General features: G+C 36.1%; 1 protein-coding gene across 6 annotated transcripts in view; it reads right to left on the bottom strand.

Annotated features, from left to right (window-relative positions):
* NAV3 (neuron navigator 3) overlaps positions 1-17713 on the bottom strand; it is a 1098252-nt gene that overhangs the window by 450884 nt on the left and 629655 nt on the right. For 2 of the 6 annotated variants that reach the window (XM_072655441.1, XM_072655442.1), the window contains exon 1: positions 1401-3705. The exons of 2 other annotated variants lie outside the window; for them this stretch is intronic. In XM_072655441.1, coding sequence (XP_072511542.1) covers positions 1401-1643 — 243 coding nt within the window. In that variant the 5' untranslated portion in view covers positions 1644-3705. Of the gene's footprint in view, positions 1-1400; positions 3708-17713 lie in introns of those variants that run through there. 2 more of the 6 variants (XM_072655443.1, XM_072655440.1) reach the window with 2 other exon arrangements.

Genomic DNA, 17713 nt, shown 5'->3' with positions numbered 1-17713 from the left:
AAAGAACAGTCTTCCCAGACATCAAAATCCTACTCACAGTTGTAGAAAATAGAATTACTGTTATTGTTGATTAATCGTTTCAGTCATTTGTGACTCTTCATGACCCTACTTGGAGTTTTCTTGGCAGAGATACTGCAGTGGTTTTTCATTTCCTTATCTAACTCATTTTACAGGTGAGGAAACCGAGGCAAACAGGGTTAAGTGACTTGTTCAGGATCACACAGCTAGTAAATATTAGATTTGAATTCAAGAAGAAGAGTCTTCTTGATTCCAGGCCCGGCACTCTACCCACTGCACCACCTAGCTACTCCACCGATGTCCTATCATTGTAAAAATATGTTGGGGGGGGGCGGTATTTGAGACTAGAAATTTACTTATCAAGAGATACGGAAAATGAGTTAATGTAATCTATGCAATGCTTGCCTGTGACCTAATAGTAATTGATGTAATGTATCTATAGCATACTAGTACACAACAGAAATCAGCATAAACAAACCAGAATGAAGGATGACCATGTACAAACTATAATCTGCTAAATGACTGGAAGTCAAATGATTGATCAGATCTACAAATGTTTTAAAAAAGTGAAAGTTTGGACAAAATCTCCAGGAGACAGATCTATAACATCAAAATAAAGAATGTTTAACTTTCCTTTAATTCCAAGGAACCCATCTATCCAAGTTAAAATTATTTAAACTTACTTAAACAATATCTTGCATTGATATAACCTTAATTTACAATGGTATTCCAATATTACCCCCTTGAACCCTCACTCAGAAAGCCTCAATAAAAAAGAAAGATAGGAGAAAGCAGTTCAACAAAACTAACCAACTAATTAACCAAATCTGACAGTATATGCCATGTTGTGTACCTGTAGTCCCCCACCTCTGCAAAGAAGAGAGGAGGTAAATTTTCTCATCTCCTGTTTAGGAACAAGGTTAGACATTATAAACAAAACAAATATTCACTTAGAGTATTAAAATAGTTTTTGGACAGGAGGCTTTTTTGAGTGTGTGTTATCTGAGATAAGGACCTATTTCTATAGGAGAACTAAAAGATGAGAAGCTTTTGGCTATTCTTCTGTAACAACATCAGAAGCAAATCATTCTCTCACCCTCACTCTCATTCCCTGATTTTGCAGGATTCCCAACCACTTCTCTTAATGATCACTCAGGGAGCCATTACAAAAGATGCAAGTTAATAGAATTCCATTCACAACTTTATCAAGAAATCCCCTTGGTTAGTACAAGGTCTGCCTAGAGTTCTTGCTCAACATGTCAAATATCCAATAAGCCTTCTTTCTTATACACGTGTTCCCTAATTTCTCTTCTCCCCAACACTCCAGACAAATGAATTCACAGTTTAACCATTGAGGGCTATAGGTAACATTCAGCACTGACCTTGCTGTCTTCAGTCTCCTTGGTTTTTCCTGGGAGAGTTCTATTTTCCCCACAATCACAGGTTGACTTTAATGTGAGCTGACAAGCAAGCATGGAACTCTCGGCTCCAGTAAGTTCCAAAGATCTTGAAGAATACTGATGTGACCCAGCAGTGCCAAGATTTGGTATCGGAAGGGCAGTATGAACAGGCTTTGACCCAACAGCTGGCTGTCTTAGCTTTGAGGCAACCCCAAGAACAGGCATGGCTTCTATAAAAATAAAGTTTTGCTGCCAAAGAAAATGCTTCTAACCTCAGTCTGGTAGACTCCAACTTTAGTATTTCCAGAAAAAAAAGGATTTCTTAAATCAGAGTAGTAGTCATTTTGAAAAAAGTTTTGAAGCTAATAATATTACAAGTTGCAGGAAGAGGCAAATCTTTCCTTCATCTTAAGCTAAGTATCTCTCTCCTTCCCTCCTTTTTCTCTCTTCTCTCTCTCTCTCTCTCTCTCTCTCTCACTCTCTCTCAGCACAGTGAGTCAGAGGCTATATAAGACTAAACGCTCCTTTGGGGCGTGAACTTCTTTCAAAGGTAACTACCACCAGGCTGCATGTCTGGGATTAAAGAACTCAGAAGTTTGGGTTTTTTGGTTTTTTTTTTTTTTTTTGGTTTTTTTTTCTTTGTCCTTCCTGCTCCAACAACCCCAGTTCTGTGAATTAACACAGTGAAACAGGGAGGGGGAGAACAGAAAGGAAAGTCCTCTCCCCCAACTGTCAAAACAGCAAAAAGCCAACAACGCTGCAAGGACAAGACCTCTTCCTGACTTCAGAAATAACCAGCCCACATTTTTAAAAAGAAAATCTTTTTTTTTTTTTTGGCTTAAAAAAATGGACAGGAATAATAGCCAAAGCAAACAGCTGCTGGAAGAGTTTTTAGCCTGAAACAATCTCAGCGATGAAGCTGTTTGTTTGACTCCCAGCTATTTTTCACCACTGACAGCCGTGAGCTACGGTGTTTCAGCCCATGTTCCATCCCATGAAATCAGGTTAAATTCATGTAAGACTGAAGCTGGCTTCAGACGCTAAAATTGCTCTGTGTGCAAAGTTTGTCTCTGCTATTTAGAAAAAAAAAGCAAGTGATGATTTATATTCCTGGATTTGCCCAATACAATTTTTTTTTTTAATTTTGCATTGAAATATTTATTCAGTCTCTCTCAGCAAGCTCCTCTTCACACTTTCTCATTCTAAACATCCTAAGGCTACATTTCCTGACAAGACCTCAATTCCGTATTCATAAAAATGCATTATTGTGAGCAGTCATATCCTTTTCCTTTTAAAAAGTGTGCTAGGTGTATACAAAGAGCAAACCTCATTTGTTAAGAAGGATGTGTAGTCAAATTCCTTTTCTGACACAAATATGCTGCTGATATGTAAACCAGGAAGAGGCAAAACAGAGAAAGAAAATTATAGAGCAATTCCCTTAATGAATATTGATGCAAAAATCTTAAATAAAATATTAGCAAAGAGATTACAGCAATTTGTCAGCAGGATAATAGACTATTACCAGGTGGGATCTATGCCAGGAATTCAGGGCTGGTTCAATATTTGAAAAACTATGCTTCAGTAACAAAAGCAATAGAAATCATGTGATTATCTCAATAGGTGTATAAAAAGTTTTTTGGCAAAATTCAGCACTGATTCCTATTTAAAACATGAAATAAAATAGGAATAAATAGAGTTTCCTTAAAATGATAAGCAGTATCTATCTAAAACCATTAGTAATCATTATCTGTAAGGAAGATGAGCTAGAGGTTGTCCCAATAAGATCAGGGGAGAAACAAGGATGTCCATTATCACCACTACTATTTAATATTGTACTAGAAATATTAGCATTAGCAATAAGAGAAGGAAAAGAACCTGAATGAATTAGAATAGACAATGAGTAAATAAAACTATTACACTTTGTAGATGATATGATGGTACACTTAGAGAACCCTAGAGAATCAACTAAAAAAGCACTTGAAATAATTGATGACTTTAACAAAATCACAGGATATAAAATAAACCCACAAAAATCATCAGTACTTCTATATATTGCCAACAAAGCTCAGCACCAAGAGATAGAAAGAGAAACTCCATTTAAAATAACTGAAGACAATATAAAATATTTAGAAGTCTACTTGCCAATATAAAACCAGGAACTATATGAACACAATTACAAAACGCTTTTCACACAAATAAAGTAAGATATGAACAATTGGAAAAATATCAATTGCTCATGGCTAGGCTGAGCTGAAATAATAAAAAGTGACAATTTTACCTAAATTAATTTACTTATTCAGTGCTATAAGGATCAAACTACCAAAAATTATTTTATGCATAAGAGAAAAAAATAACAAAGTTCATCTGGAAGAAGAAATGGTTCAGAATATCAAGGGAATTCATGAAAAGAAATGCTAGGGAAGGTGGTCTAGCCATACCAGGTCTTAAATTGTATTATAAAGCAGCAATCATCAAAACTATTTGGTACTGGATAAGAAATACAGTGGTGAATCTGTGGAAGAGGTTAGTTCCATAAGACACAGTGTCAATGACTATAGTAATCTGTTTGATAAACCCAAAGACCAAAGCTTTGGGGATAAGAACTCAATACATGACAAAAAATGCTGGGAAAACTGGAAAATGATATGGCAGAAACTGGGCACAGACCAATATCTTACACATATACCAAAATAAAGTCCAAAAGGGTACATAATTTACATATAAAGGCTGATATCATAAGCAAACTGGGAGAGCAAAGAATAGTTTACCTAACAGATTTATAGAGAATGGAAGAATTTATGACCAAACAAGAGATAAAGAATATTATGAAGTACAAAATGAATAATTCTGATTACATTGAATTGAAAAGTTTTTGTACAAAGTCAATGCAACCAAGATTAGGAGGGAAGCAGAGAACTGGAAATGCAGTTTTACAATCAGTGTCCCTGATAAAGGTTTCTAAAATATGTAGAGAATTTCTAAAACATACAGAGTACCGAGTCAAATTTATAAGAATATAAGTCATTCCCTAACTGATAAATGGTCAAAGGAGATGAACAGGCAGTTTTTAGAGGAAGAAATTAAATATATCTATAGTTACATGGAAAAAGGTTCTAAATTTCTATTGATTAGAGAAATGCAAATCAAAACAACTCTTAGGTACCATACCACATCTATCAGATTGCCTAACATGATAAAACAGGAAAACTATACATGCTGGAGAAGATGTGGGAAAACTGGAACACTAATGCATTTTGGGGGAGTTGTGAACTGATTCAACCGTTATGGAGAGCAATTTGGAACTATGCCCAAAGGGCTATAAAAATGTGTATTCCCTTTGATAAGGGAATATCATTTCTAGTGCTGTATCCCAAAGAGATCATAAAAACAAAAAAAAGGACCTACATGTACAAAGAGATTTATAGCAGCTCTTTTTGTGGTGGCCAATAACTGGAAATTAAGGGGATGCCCATCAATTGGGGAATGACTGAACAAGTCATGGTATATGAATATTATGGAATACTACTATGCTATAAGAAATGATGAACAGGGCAATTTGAGAAAAATCTGGAAAGATTTGAATCAACTGATGCTGAGTGAGGTGAGCAGAACCAGGAGAACATTGTATACAGTTACTGTCACATTGTACAATGACTAACTTTGATAGACTTATCTCTTCTCAGCAATGAAAAGATCTAATACAACTCCAAAAGGCTCATGATGGAAAAACCATCTGGAGAAAGAACTAAGGAGTCTGAATGAAGACTGAAGCATATTATTTGCTCCCTGCCCCCTCTCTCCTTGGTTTTGTTTCTTCTTTCTTGTGGTTCATCCCATTGGTTCTAACTTCTTTTTTTTTTTTTTTTTTTTTGCAACATGACTAATGTGAAAATATGTTTAATATGAATGTATATGTAGAACCTATATCAGATTGCATGCCATTTTGGGGAGGTAGAGAAAATTTAAATCTCAAAACCCTGTGGAACTGAATGTGGAAAACTAAAAATAAATTAATTTATTTAAAATATATCTCTATCCTCTCAGTTTGGCCCCACTCTCAGCACCTTCTTCATGAGTTTCTCCTAAGTCCCTACCCTCCATCCATGACCAAGAAGTGAAGTATCTATTCTCTGAATTCTCACTGAACTTGGTTTTTACTTCCCTTATGACATCCATGGAGAGCCTCCTAAATGAAATCCATAAGTATTCAAAAGAATTTGGCTTAATTATACACATAGGAAAAACCAAGAGATTGCAGATTGCCAATGTCTAGGTTGTGATTTACATTTGGTTAGATAATCCATGCAAATGGCCCATTGGTCCATAACTATTAAAAAGAGACTAAAGAGATAAATGGACAATGAAATGGATACAGAAATGAATAGACTGTCCAGTTTCCAAAATGCACTCCAACCAATTCTATTCATTTCAGGAAATGGACAGTCCCCAAGCAGCAATTAGAAATAAAGGTTCAACTTTTTATCACCAATATTTTTTCATGATGTCACATGGCTACCAGACATAGAGTACTACAGATTTTAAGAGTTCAAACTGTAGGTCACCTACAGGACTTGAACTCTTTAAAAAAAAACCTGTAGTACTCTATGTCTGGTAGCCATGTGACATCATGAAAAAATATTGGTGATAAAAAGTTGAACCTTTATTTCTAGTTGGTGCTTGGGACAACTAGTTGGTTGGTTGCTACAGGACAGTAGAGAACTGTCCAGTGGGCACAAGTAGATTATTGCACAAACTTGAAGAAATGCACAGGAGCAATATGAAGACAGACATATGGCTAGAAAAGGGAGTGGGTTGGTTTTATGAAGGGAGCATTTATGAAGAGAACCTATTTTCTTTACTGGTACATACACAATATCAAAGATCTAAAGAAAAGTCCCCGAATGTTGCATTATCCCCTGTAGAACACTTGAGGGAGGGCATGGAGAGAAGTCATATAGGATGAGAAGATTCTGAGTAGACTATAATCCAGGCTACTGGAGACAGCATTTTCATCACATTCATGTGTTTACCTTATCAGCATCATTCATTTCCTTTGAGTACAGGGATTATAGACATTGACCTTTGAAATCTGCTAAATTCAGGAATGATTACATTCTACTTAGGAGTCAGAAAGAATAAAAACTCTGATTTTATCACAAATCAAGATAAATCAAGCAAGGGAGAAAAACCTCAACCTTGTGTTTTCTGTGTGGATCTGATTAACACTCAAGACTCTAATCCTTGGTGCCTTGGATTATCTATTCAGTTCTAGACTTTCCATTATAAATAGCTTTTGTTTTTCAGAAATTTGGAAGAAAGTATTTTTTTAGCTCAGTTTGCTATTCACTGTTCTTGTAAGAGGCAAGTTATAAATTTTTTTGAATTGAGAGAAAGATGGAAAAAGATACATAGAAACAGCTAACTGAAAGATGAGATAGGTAGTAGGTAGTTAGTGAAAAAAAAAAAAGAAAATTTGCCCAAAGATATTAAAGTCCTGCAAAGTGAAGAAAGTTTGGGGAGAAGTGTAGTTAAATTTACATCATGACATATTAGCTGTCCTGCAGGTTTCCTGGTAATTCACTCCTGATGTAGTTAATTGAGCTAATAAAATTTCACGAATATAGAAAGACTCTTTTCCATAAACTAAAATGCAAATCACATGTGCTAAGCTTTCAACTGAAGTTGTTTCCTAAGACTTCCTTTTTTGGGCCTCAGCACTCAGAATACAAGATATGCACATCTGAAAGATGGTACATATTTGATTAAAAAAGAAAACAAATTAAAGAAAACTTTCACTCAGATACTTTCATGGGGCAGACTTCGTACTTGACTTTGACAATGGACCGCTCATGTTTTGAAATGAATACTCAAAAAAAATATAAGTAATACCAAGAAGCCATCAATCCATTTCCTTTTATACTGACGAAGTTCATTTTGGTATGAATAAATACAATTTATGATCATTGTGTAGGTAAACAACACAGTTTGAGTGTATGAGTGTATGTGTGTGTCATATGTGAATGTTTGTATGTATGTGTGCTTGTATGTGTATGAATATGTGTAGTTGTATGAGTTTGAGTTATATGTGTGTGAGCACTTATGTGTGTGTTTATTTTAGCAAGGCTAAGAATATATTTTCAGTCCTTTCTTCATCATGTCCAACTCTTCATGGTCCCATTTTGATTTTTCTTGGAAAAGATACTAGAGGGGTTTGCCATTTGACAGATAAGAAAACTGAGGCAGACGGGGTTAAGTGATTTGTTGAATATGATCACAAATATTTGTTGAATAGGATCACCAATGTCATGCTTTTCCTGCCCTGTTTTCGTTATATCCAAGGTGGTTCTAACTTCCTAAAGAAAATAAGAATGAAAATTGTAAAAGAAAATTTTCATCCAAGGGAGGAATATAATCCGTTAACCATCCTCTTCTTTCACGATGACTTAAAGGATTGAGTTCCTTTTGGATAAAAAGGACAACTCTTTTGTCCCATTAAATAAATCACATCAATTTTCAGATAGAGTTGGTGTTCCTGTCCATTCTAAAAGACCACCCATGAAAGGAACCCAAACCCCTGGCCTCACAGAGGTGGTCCTTGCAAGGTCATGCAATATTTTACTAGAAACCTTGGGGATCTTTAAAAGCAGCTGCAGAAGACAGAGAAAAGTATAGTCAAGGTGGTCCATCATTCAACTTTGGGGAATTAGAACACGCAGTGGAGGATTGCAAAAGGCTCTACAGGGAAAGCTATTCCATCCCTGATAATTCTTACTCCTCAAAAGCACTCCCTGTTTGCTTGAAGTTTATCATGCCTATGCACAGTATAATTAGGAAAACACTTTTAGGAGAAACAAATGAAAAGCTCCAACTACTTAACTGAGACCAACAGAAATGACCTAGCCATTTATTTATCACACACTGGGTAAACATATCAACCCACTGAGCAGATCATATGGACAGCTGGTAAAGCTCAATGAAAACAGAAGTTTCCGACTGTACTAGAGAAAAGGAAACTTTTTACAGACAGAAATAAGAGGAAAAACTGGAAAAAATTCTTCCTAACAGATGGCAAAATCATGAGGCTCATAACCATGTATTTTACAAACAAGAAAGCCTCCAAGATGTCTACGGACATCCTTTACAAGTCTAAGTGACTCTATGCATGTGAAGTACCCAACTTTTCTCTCTGCCTCCCTCTAGAACATGCTCCTTTCCCATTTCTCCTTCCCAGACCTATATTTTATTGTCCCTTTTTTCCAGCTCGGTCTCTCTCTCTCTCCCTCTCTCTCTCTCTCTCTCTCTCTCTCTCTCTCTCTCTCTCTCTCTCTCTCTCTCTCTCTCTCTCTCTCTCTCCTCTCTCTCTTTCTCTCTCTCTCTCTCTGATATGAATGTTTGTCTCTGTCTCTGTCACTCGGTCTCTTTGTGTATATCTCTGTCAGTCTCTGCCTCTTTGTTTCTCTCTCTGTCTGTCTCTGTGTATTTCTGCCTCTGTCCCTGTTGCTGTCTGTCTCTGTCTCCTTGTGTCTCAATCTCTGTCCCTGTCCTCTCCCTTCTCTCTCTCTCGCTGTCTCTCTGCCTCTGTCTCTCTCTTTCTCTGTATGTCTCTCTGTCTGTCTCTGTAGTTCTGTGTGCATCTCTGTCTCTGTCAGTCCCTGTCTCTGTCTGTGTCTCTCTGTCTCTCCTTCTCTCCCTCCCTCCTTTTGAACATGGACTCCCTTTACCTAAAACTCATGAAGTCTAAAAGCCAAGGATTCTCTCCCGTTCCCTTTCTTGATCTCTCTCTGTCCCAAAGAACCCGCTTTAGAAATGACTTGCAATCAGTGTGGCCAGGAGAAGCTGGCATCCCAGGTAGTATATCTCACATTTTCTTTGATTCTTGTTTTTCTAATCCATATATCAGCTTAAGTGCATCTTCCCCGCTTCTTTTTGCTTAGAATTTATGGAATCTGAAAGCAGCTGGACCAACAGACATCCTGCTGAAACAGCAAGATGGAGTTCTTCAAAGTTACAGCGAATGTTAATCATTGGAAAAAGTTGAAGGAGGTTGTCTCCAATTTATTCCTGTTACAGAATGGATATCAGGGCTTCTTCTGTTTAATATTGCTTAAGATTCACACTGAGATGAAAGCTCCCATTCCTGCTCCAATATTGTGAGATTAAATATCAGAATAGAAGTCCAACTTTTATTTATTGTGGTAAAAATGTGAGAGACAGGCTGAAGTAAAGGAGAAAAGTCAAATCCTGGAAACAGAAAGACCAAAGTTAAAATTCTTCCTCTGGTACATCCTAATCCTGTGACCTTGGGCTAGTCATCTCACCTCTCAATACCCCAAGCAACCATCCTAGACCAGAAGTTAGAGGCAAATTTTAAATCTGCATCACTGGAGGGGAATACCCCATACCCAATACCATGGATTATACCTTCCAACCCCAGCCCTGTTCCCTCCTAAAAAAGTAAGCTTTACATATTTGCTTCATAAAGAAAACAATTTATCTTATCCCTCTACCACATTTCCCTAAGGAGTTTCTGCTCTTTGTATTTGAAATGGGGTAGGATGTAGAAAGAAATGAGACTTCTATCTAGATTCAGTATCTAAAATGTTAGTCTGTTTTCTTTAAGAAATAGTGCATTGCAACTTTTCTTTTTTCCTCTTGGGATTGAACTGGAAAGATAATTTAACCACCTTGAAAGAAATGAGACTAAAGTGGAATTTGCTGATAACCTGCCATCGTGTGGCTGGCAAAGTGGCAAACCAGTGTTTTCATGTCACAGAAGAGGAACTTTGGCTCAAAGGAATGAACCTTGTCTCATACTCCTTTCTGTTGGTCAGTGTTAGTTCCAGGACTGGTAAGGGTGTTCAAAACTGAGAATTATACTGGTATTTACTTCAGAACTAAAGTGGAAGGGAGAAAAAGAAAACACCACTACACATCCCCATAAGGTTTCTATTCAAATTATAAAATAATATTAATAAAACAAAACCACCCAGAAACATCTGTTACAGTCATGACTAGTCTCAGCTATTTGCAGCAGCAGCAGCAAAACTAAAGGAAAAAAAAAAAACAAAAAGCCAGCTTGGAGGTCCATCACCTCTACTATCTCTAACCAATATCCCAGCCAACAGAAATTACTGTGGCAAATTTCAAAACGACAGGGACAATTTACGCAACCAAAAATGAGAAAGAAAAACTAAAATTTCAGTACGTTTACTGAAAATGGAATGGGTAGAGATGTACCAAAGTATATGATATATATGTATGCATGTATGTATGTATATGAAAGCATATATGTATATATGTATATCTATATGTATCTAGATAAGTAAGGTTCTAAGGTCACTTAGTGTATAGCTATAGATAGATATGTACATAAATGATACATATATACATATATGATACATACATATAGATACATATATGTATATAGCTATATATATCTACACCTAGATATATATAGGTATATACTAAGAATATAAACTCAAGACACTCATTTGAACATAATGGAAAGGGTACTCAATTTAGAGACCAAGTATAGGTGTGAATCCTGACTTTGTTATGTTCTAGGTATGGCCTCGCCCTCTCCAGACTCTATTTTTTTCTCCTCTAAAAAATAGGAGAAATATATTTCTAAAAAATAAATATGTTAGACTAGACAGCTTTTAAAGTTTCTTCCTATTCATAATCCTTTGATATCAATAGTTGTGATGATTGCCAACTCTCTCATTTTGAAATTATTAAACCATTTATGATTAACCTCATTTTGTTTTGAGTTAACAGGATCTTAGCTTAAGCAATCATATTATCTTAAAAAAAAGAGACCTAGAGGAATTTAAGGGACTTACCCAAGGTCCCATATCAAGGAAGTGGTAAAGCCAAGATTCAAACTCAGTTCCTAAGTGTCTAAATTCATCATGCTTACATTCCTTTTTCCTCCCAAACTCTACATGTCATAATTTCCGTGTGAAGGTTTTGCTGATGCTACTAGGGCTCCTTGGACACGCCAAAAGATTTTCCAAGTTTAATTTTGCATGTATCTTATATATCTCTGTTTATGGGTAAATGATCTATCTTTCCCAATAGAGTGCAAGCTGTGGGGCTTATTTGCTTTGCTTTTTTCTTTTGTCTTCCTGACACCTAGCATAGTGAGTTACTGACTTCTAGTGAGCCGCACTGGTGGGAATGAGAGTGTCATTTTCTACTTGAATACTTTACAACCACTACTTCAAAAACAGGGGAGGAAGGAAGGAGCAAGACTTTAGACCCCCAAAAGCAGCTGTTCTGGCTACAGGAAATGGAGTATGTCAATCTGAATGGAAATGGGACAGGCTCATTTTATCAATGGGACAGACAAGCTGCAATACATCCCCACTTACCCACTCAGTCAACCAAATCTTCCCTTGCTAGAAGGTTCCTTATTCCTCCATATGCAGCTAGAGATTGGTACACTGATTAAATTTCACACTCCATAACTAGCTTTTCGTACCTTTTGTATCTTCAGTACATTCTCTCCCTCCCTCCCTCTCTCCTTTCTCTCTCTCTCTCTCTCTCTCTCTCTCTCTCTCTCTCTCTCTCTCTCACACACACACACACACACACACACACACACACACACACACACACACACACACACACACTGACAAATTCTTAGCTCTATTGCAGTGTCCTGTACATAGTAGATATTTAAAAAGACTTTGATGAATTAAATTGCTGGATTTTCCCTTTTCACTACATTGAAAAATATTCTCTAAATACAATATTTTTCTCTTGATATTTAATAGAAGATTTTATGGCTATCAAAATCAGGTAACAAGTCAAAATCTGAAAAAAATGAAATTGTAATGAACTTTTGTCTCCTTCTGTGCTGCACATGTTTTCCTCTTTAGAGACCAACAGCTTGATAATAATGTGAATGCTTACAAAGTCTGCTGCTGCTGCACACCAGGTGCAAAAGGGCTGTCCAGAACAGCAGGATTAACGTTTAAATGAAGTCATTGAAGCCACAGGATTTTAGCATTCACATACACTTAGTCTCTGGAATTACAATACCCAATAGCCTTACTTTCTGGAAAAATAGCGAGAAAGCCGTGAAGGAAGGAAGGGAGGAAGGGAAGAAGGAAGGAAGGAAGGAAGGAAGGAAGGAAGGAAGGAAGGAAGGAAGGAAGGAAGGAAGGAAGGAAGAAAGAAAGGTAGAAACGGAGGGAGGGAGGAAGAAATGGAGGCAGAGAGGGCAGGAAGGAAAAGAAAAATACTGTATACTTTTAATAAACTCAACAAATCATATAGCTTTCTATTTCTAAAACAATGGGATGGATTTTTCTCTTATTAGAGGTTAAAAGAAATACCTACATATATATGTATATGTATATATATGTGTATATATATACACACATATATGTATGTATGTATGTATATATATGATCACAATTTTGATATTAACAAAAATCTGGCAAGAAAGTAGATATTTTTGACAAGGGAATGGCTAAATAAATTTGATATGGGAATACAGATGAACATAATTGCTCTGTGAAAATATAAACAATTCAGAGAGATTTAGAAAATCTTACATGAACTGACATAAAAAGCACCGACCAAACAATATACAAAAGGCTTAAGCGATATAAATGAAAAGAGCAACAATTAATAAAACTGTCCTCCGAGGTATTATCCTGGGTGCTGTATTCTCCCTCCATACTATTTCACTCAAGGATCTCCTACCCAGCCATGGATTTCATTATTGTCTCCATGCTAATGGTTCTCAGATCACTTATCCATCCTTAACCTCTCTCCAGACCTCGAATCTCACTTTCCCAACCATCAATTGAATATCTCAAACTGGATGTCCTATATATATTGTAAATTTTACATGTCTAAAATTGAAATCATCCTCTATCCCTCTCCAACCTTGTCTTCTTCCTGACTTTCTGCTAAGACTACTACCATCCTTCCAGTCACCTGCATTTAAAATTAAAGTGTCATCTTTGACTCACTACTGCTTACCCCAACCCCTATTCCAAGGTGTTAATTCTAACTGTTGAATATACCTCTTCACTCTTTGGACACTGCCCGAATCAATTTGGATCCAATCCTTGGATCGCTGCATTGCAGTCTCCTTGGTTTCCATCTCAAGATTCTCCCCATCCCATTCCATTCTCTTCCTATTAAATTCATCTTCCTAAAGCAGAGGAACCACATGGCCCACCACCCCCATTCAATAAACTTCTTTTGATTCCCTATTACCACCATGATCAAATATCAAATCATTTTTTTGTTATTAAAGCCCTTTATAACCAAGAATCCCAGTTCATCTTCTTATACCTTTACTCACTCACACATACTCTGTAAAGTAACGTACCGTGCTACTAAAACTGGCCTCTTGGATGTTCTTCGAACAAGACATCTCATCTCCGGATTCCATTCCTTACCTTTTAAGATTGTATTGATGTCTTCTGTTTCTTACATCATCATAATTATTCCCAGTGTCCTTCCCTTTCCCTCTCCCAGATGGTCATCTCATATGACAAATAGTATTTTGATAGGAAAAAAATCAGAATAACTGATTGATACATTTTAAAAGTCTGAAAAGATGAAATCTGTGACATCTGTTGACCTCCCACCTCCATAATGGGGTAGGCTGGAAGTGTGTTCTCATATTTCTTCATTCAAGTCATGTTTGATATTCATAATTTTGTTATATTAATTTGTGGTTTTTTCATTTATGCTGTTGTAATCATTTTATATATTACTTTCTTGGCTCTGATTACTTCACTCTGCTTCAGTCCATATAGATCTTTCCATGTTTCTCTGTTTTCATCATATGCATCACTTCTAAAATAATATTCTATTACATTCATGTGCCACAGCTTGCTGAGCCATTGCCCCAAAGATGGAAAACTACTTTATTTCCAATTCTTTTCTATCACAAAAAATAGTTATAAATATTTTGATGCATATAGGGACTCTTTCTACTTAGGCATAACTTCTTTGTTTAACATTAGTAGACTGCACTGATCTTCACTTGCTATCTCCTGCCCCACTCCAAACTCTACCCTCCAGAGGTGTACTAGATCCAGCCTAGACAGGATCCTAGTGCTAACTGTTAAATATTAAGTGTGAGAATTTATACCTTGGAAAGCAGCAGATGCTCCAAATCAGGCCTTGATTTATTGTTTTGCTAATTGTCTGGACTTAAGAAAGTGATAGATATAATGGCGATGATGGAGATTAAATTTTAAAGTCTTATTTGTATATATGTATATATACATATATATATATAAATATATACAATCCTATCTTCTATAAAAAGCCTTACCAGATTCTCCATTAATTATAGAGCTTTCCTTTTCCTCATTATCCAATGCATCCTCTATATAGTTCATTTGTACATAGTTTGTTGTCTCCTCTATTATATTGTGAGCTTCCCGAAAGCACTGGGACTCTACAATTGTTTTGCCTTTTTTTACAACCCCAGTACTTAGCACAGTGCTTGGCACATAGTAGGAATTTAATAAATGATTGTCAGTATGAGTTGTTTATCATATAATTATACTGACCTAGAAGAAAAGATGAAATGTCTTTCCTTCTATACATACATACATACATACATACATACATACATACATACATACACACACACACACGAGTGGGGGACAATATGTGAGCAATATTGAACACACTGTTAGTCTTGGATGATGCATTAGTTTTACTAAGCTTTCCTCCCTCCCTCTCTTCCTCCCTCCCTCCCTTCCTTTCTTTTTCTTTCTTTCTGTCCTTCTTTATCAATTCCTTTCTCCTTCCTTCTTACCCTTTTTTTCTTCCATTCTTCCTTTCTTGTTTATTATTTGTTATATAGAGGATTGGTCCCTGGGGGTTGGGGGTGGATATATGTATGTGTATGTATGTATATATGTATGTGTACCTGTACATATAAGTCTATATATACATGTACATATACATGGAAATGAAGGTGAGGTAGAACAAAATATGGCAAAAAATAAATTTGATTTCTTAAATATAAACATGTTTTAAAAATACATGCTTAGGAATCCTTTGCAACATATGATCTTGTCTTAAACTTCTGCCTTCACAAAAAGTCATTCTTGAAAGTACATTTCTCTCACCTTTTCTCTCTTTTTTTTTTTACCATACATGGCACTATTTTCATCTGTGTGTTCTCAAGTGCTTGTGAAAACAATATGCAAGAGGTTTCTTTGAGACTAACAACCAAAAAAGAGTAAACCTATTGTGCAGATTGCAAATAACATTTTTTCATGACTAAATGCTTTAAATCTAAGAAATTCTGATGAATTTCTCCCCAAAATTGCTACTTCAGAAATAAAGCCTATGTTTTTCTCTTTGTTGTGTATGCACACATGCACACATATTGACTACTAATAGTAACCAGCTCTTATACAGTGCTTTAAGGCTTGCAATATGTTTTACAAATATTATCTTATTTGATCCTCACAACAACCTTGGAAAATAGATGCTATTATCATCCACATTTTTACACATGAAGAAACTGAGGCATACAAAGTTAAGTGATTCATGCAGGTTTACAATCTAGCAAATGTATGAGGCTGGATTTGAATTTAGCTCTTTTTTGCACTATCCACTGTGTCACCTGTCTGCCACCATAAATCTCTTTATAGATATGTTTATTCAATTTCTTCCTTTTGTTGGGATGAATGTACTTATATTATTGTCACTTCCCTAGCAATTCACCTCTTTTGGTTTATCTTTTCATATGTTTATTCAATTTCTTTGTTGTGTTGGGATGAATGTACTTATATTATTGTCACTTCCCTAGCAATTCACCTCTTTTGTTTTATCTTTTCACCCCCCAAAAAAATTGCTATCTTAACAACTCTTAGAGGTAGACTGAGATCGCACCTCTTCAGACTGCTAAGTACTTTACTCTGAACAATAAACTTGCAGACAAACAGCATGTCTCCCACTCACACCCACCCCATCCCACTCCAATAGCTCACTGACATAACATATGGTAACCATAATGGGTAGAGAAAATCAACAAGAAAACAAAATCTAAACAAACTTAAGCTTCACCTATGGGAGGAAATACAGGGAATGAACCAATATATCATGAAAACACTAATAAAGGTGAAAGTTGATCATTTAATAGCACATCTGGGAACACTAACAGTTGAAAAATAAGGCAGTGCTTTTAGCAAGAGAAACCTCAGGAGAGGTGAACTCTCTGGTTGGATATAATATAATCTACAATTTAAGAAGTAGGGCATGTTCTCGTTGATTGAATAACAAGATTTTTGAAAAGCATCCTAATTACCAAGGAAATGACATCATTAATAAACTGAGTAACTATCAACATTTAGTTGCAAGAAAGGGGGTGGGGGAAGGTAGAGAGAGAAGGACAAATATAGAAAGAGGTGAATTAAGATAAAGGGTGGGATAGAGAAACAAGCAGAGAGGAGCAGAGAGGAGGGGAGCTGAGGCAAGAGGAGGAGAAGGAAGTGGAAAAAAAAAAAAACCCAAGAAAAAGAAAGTGAAAAGAAATTATGCTTCAATCTGCACTTAGATCCCATAAGTTTTCTCTCTGGAGGTGGACAGCATTTTTCATCATGAGTCCTTTGGAATTATCTTGGATCATCTGTATTGCTGAGAATAGCTGTTCTTCATTGTTGATCATCATACAGTAAAACGGTTATTGTACATTCTATTCATTTCACTTTTTTTCAGCTCGTATAAGTCTTTCCAGTATTTTCTGAAACCATCCTGCTCATCACAGACAGAAATATTTATTAAGTGGTATTTCCAGGATTGGAAGTCAGATATTCTGAATCTAAGTTTAATATTCATTCTGTGACACTCTGCTGCCTCTCTCTGACTATTATTATTTCTTTGATCTTAAAATTTCTTGGGGACATTGAAATGCTACTTAATTTTGTAGCTAAAACTTTTTGGAAAGCCAAAACTTGTTATATACAACAATGGAGAATAAATGTTAGTATTATCTATGTTTAACTGTGCACCACACCCCTTATGCAGTTGAGGAAACTGATTCTCAAAAAGGTAAAGGGACTGGCCCAAAGGTCACATAAGTAGTAGAAGTCAAAACTGGAATCTGAAAAAATAGATCTTCCACCATCAAATCCAGGGTTCTTTTAATATCAGAGGCTTGCAACTCTAAAGCCAGAAGGTATCCTAGAAGTCACCTGCTCCAACCCCCTTTTCTTAAAGATGTAGAAATGAAGTACTATGAAGGTGAAGTAACTTTCCCAAAGTTACAAAGGTAATAAGCACCAAAAGTTGTATTTAAC

Source organism: Notamacropus eugenii, chromosome 3 (assembly GCF_028372415.1).
Source record: "Notamacropus eugenii isolate mMacEug1 chromosome 3, mMacEug1.pri_v2, whole genome shotgun sequence".
NCBI classification, from domain to species: Eukaryota; Metazoa; Chordata; class Mammalia; order Diprotodontia; family Macropodidae; genus Notamacropus; species Notamacropus eugenii.
The sequence above is the reverse complement of the archived record's forward strand: the minus strand, read 5'-3'. Positions and strand labels throughout refer to the sequence as shown.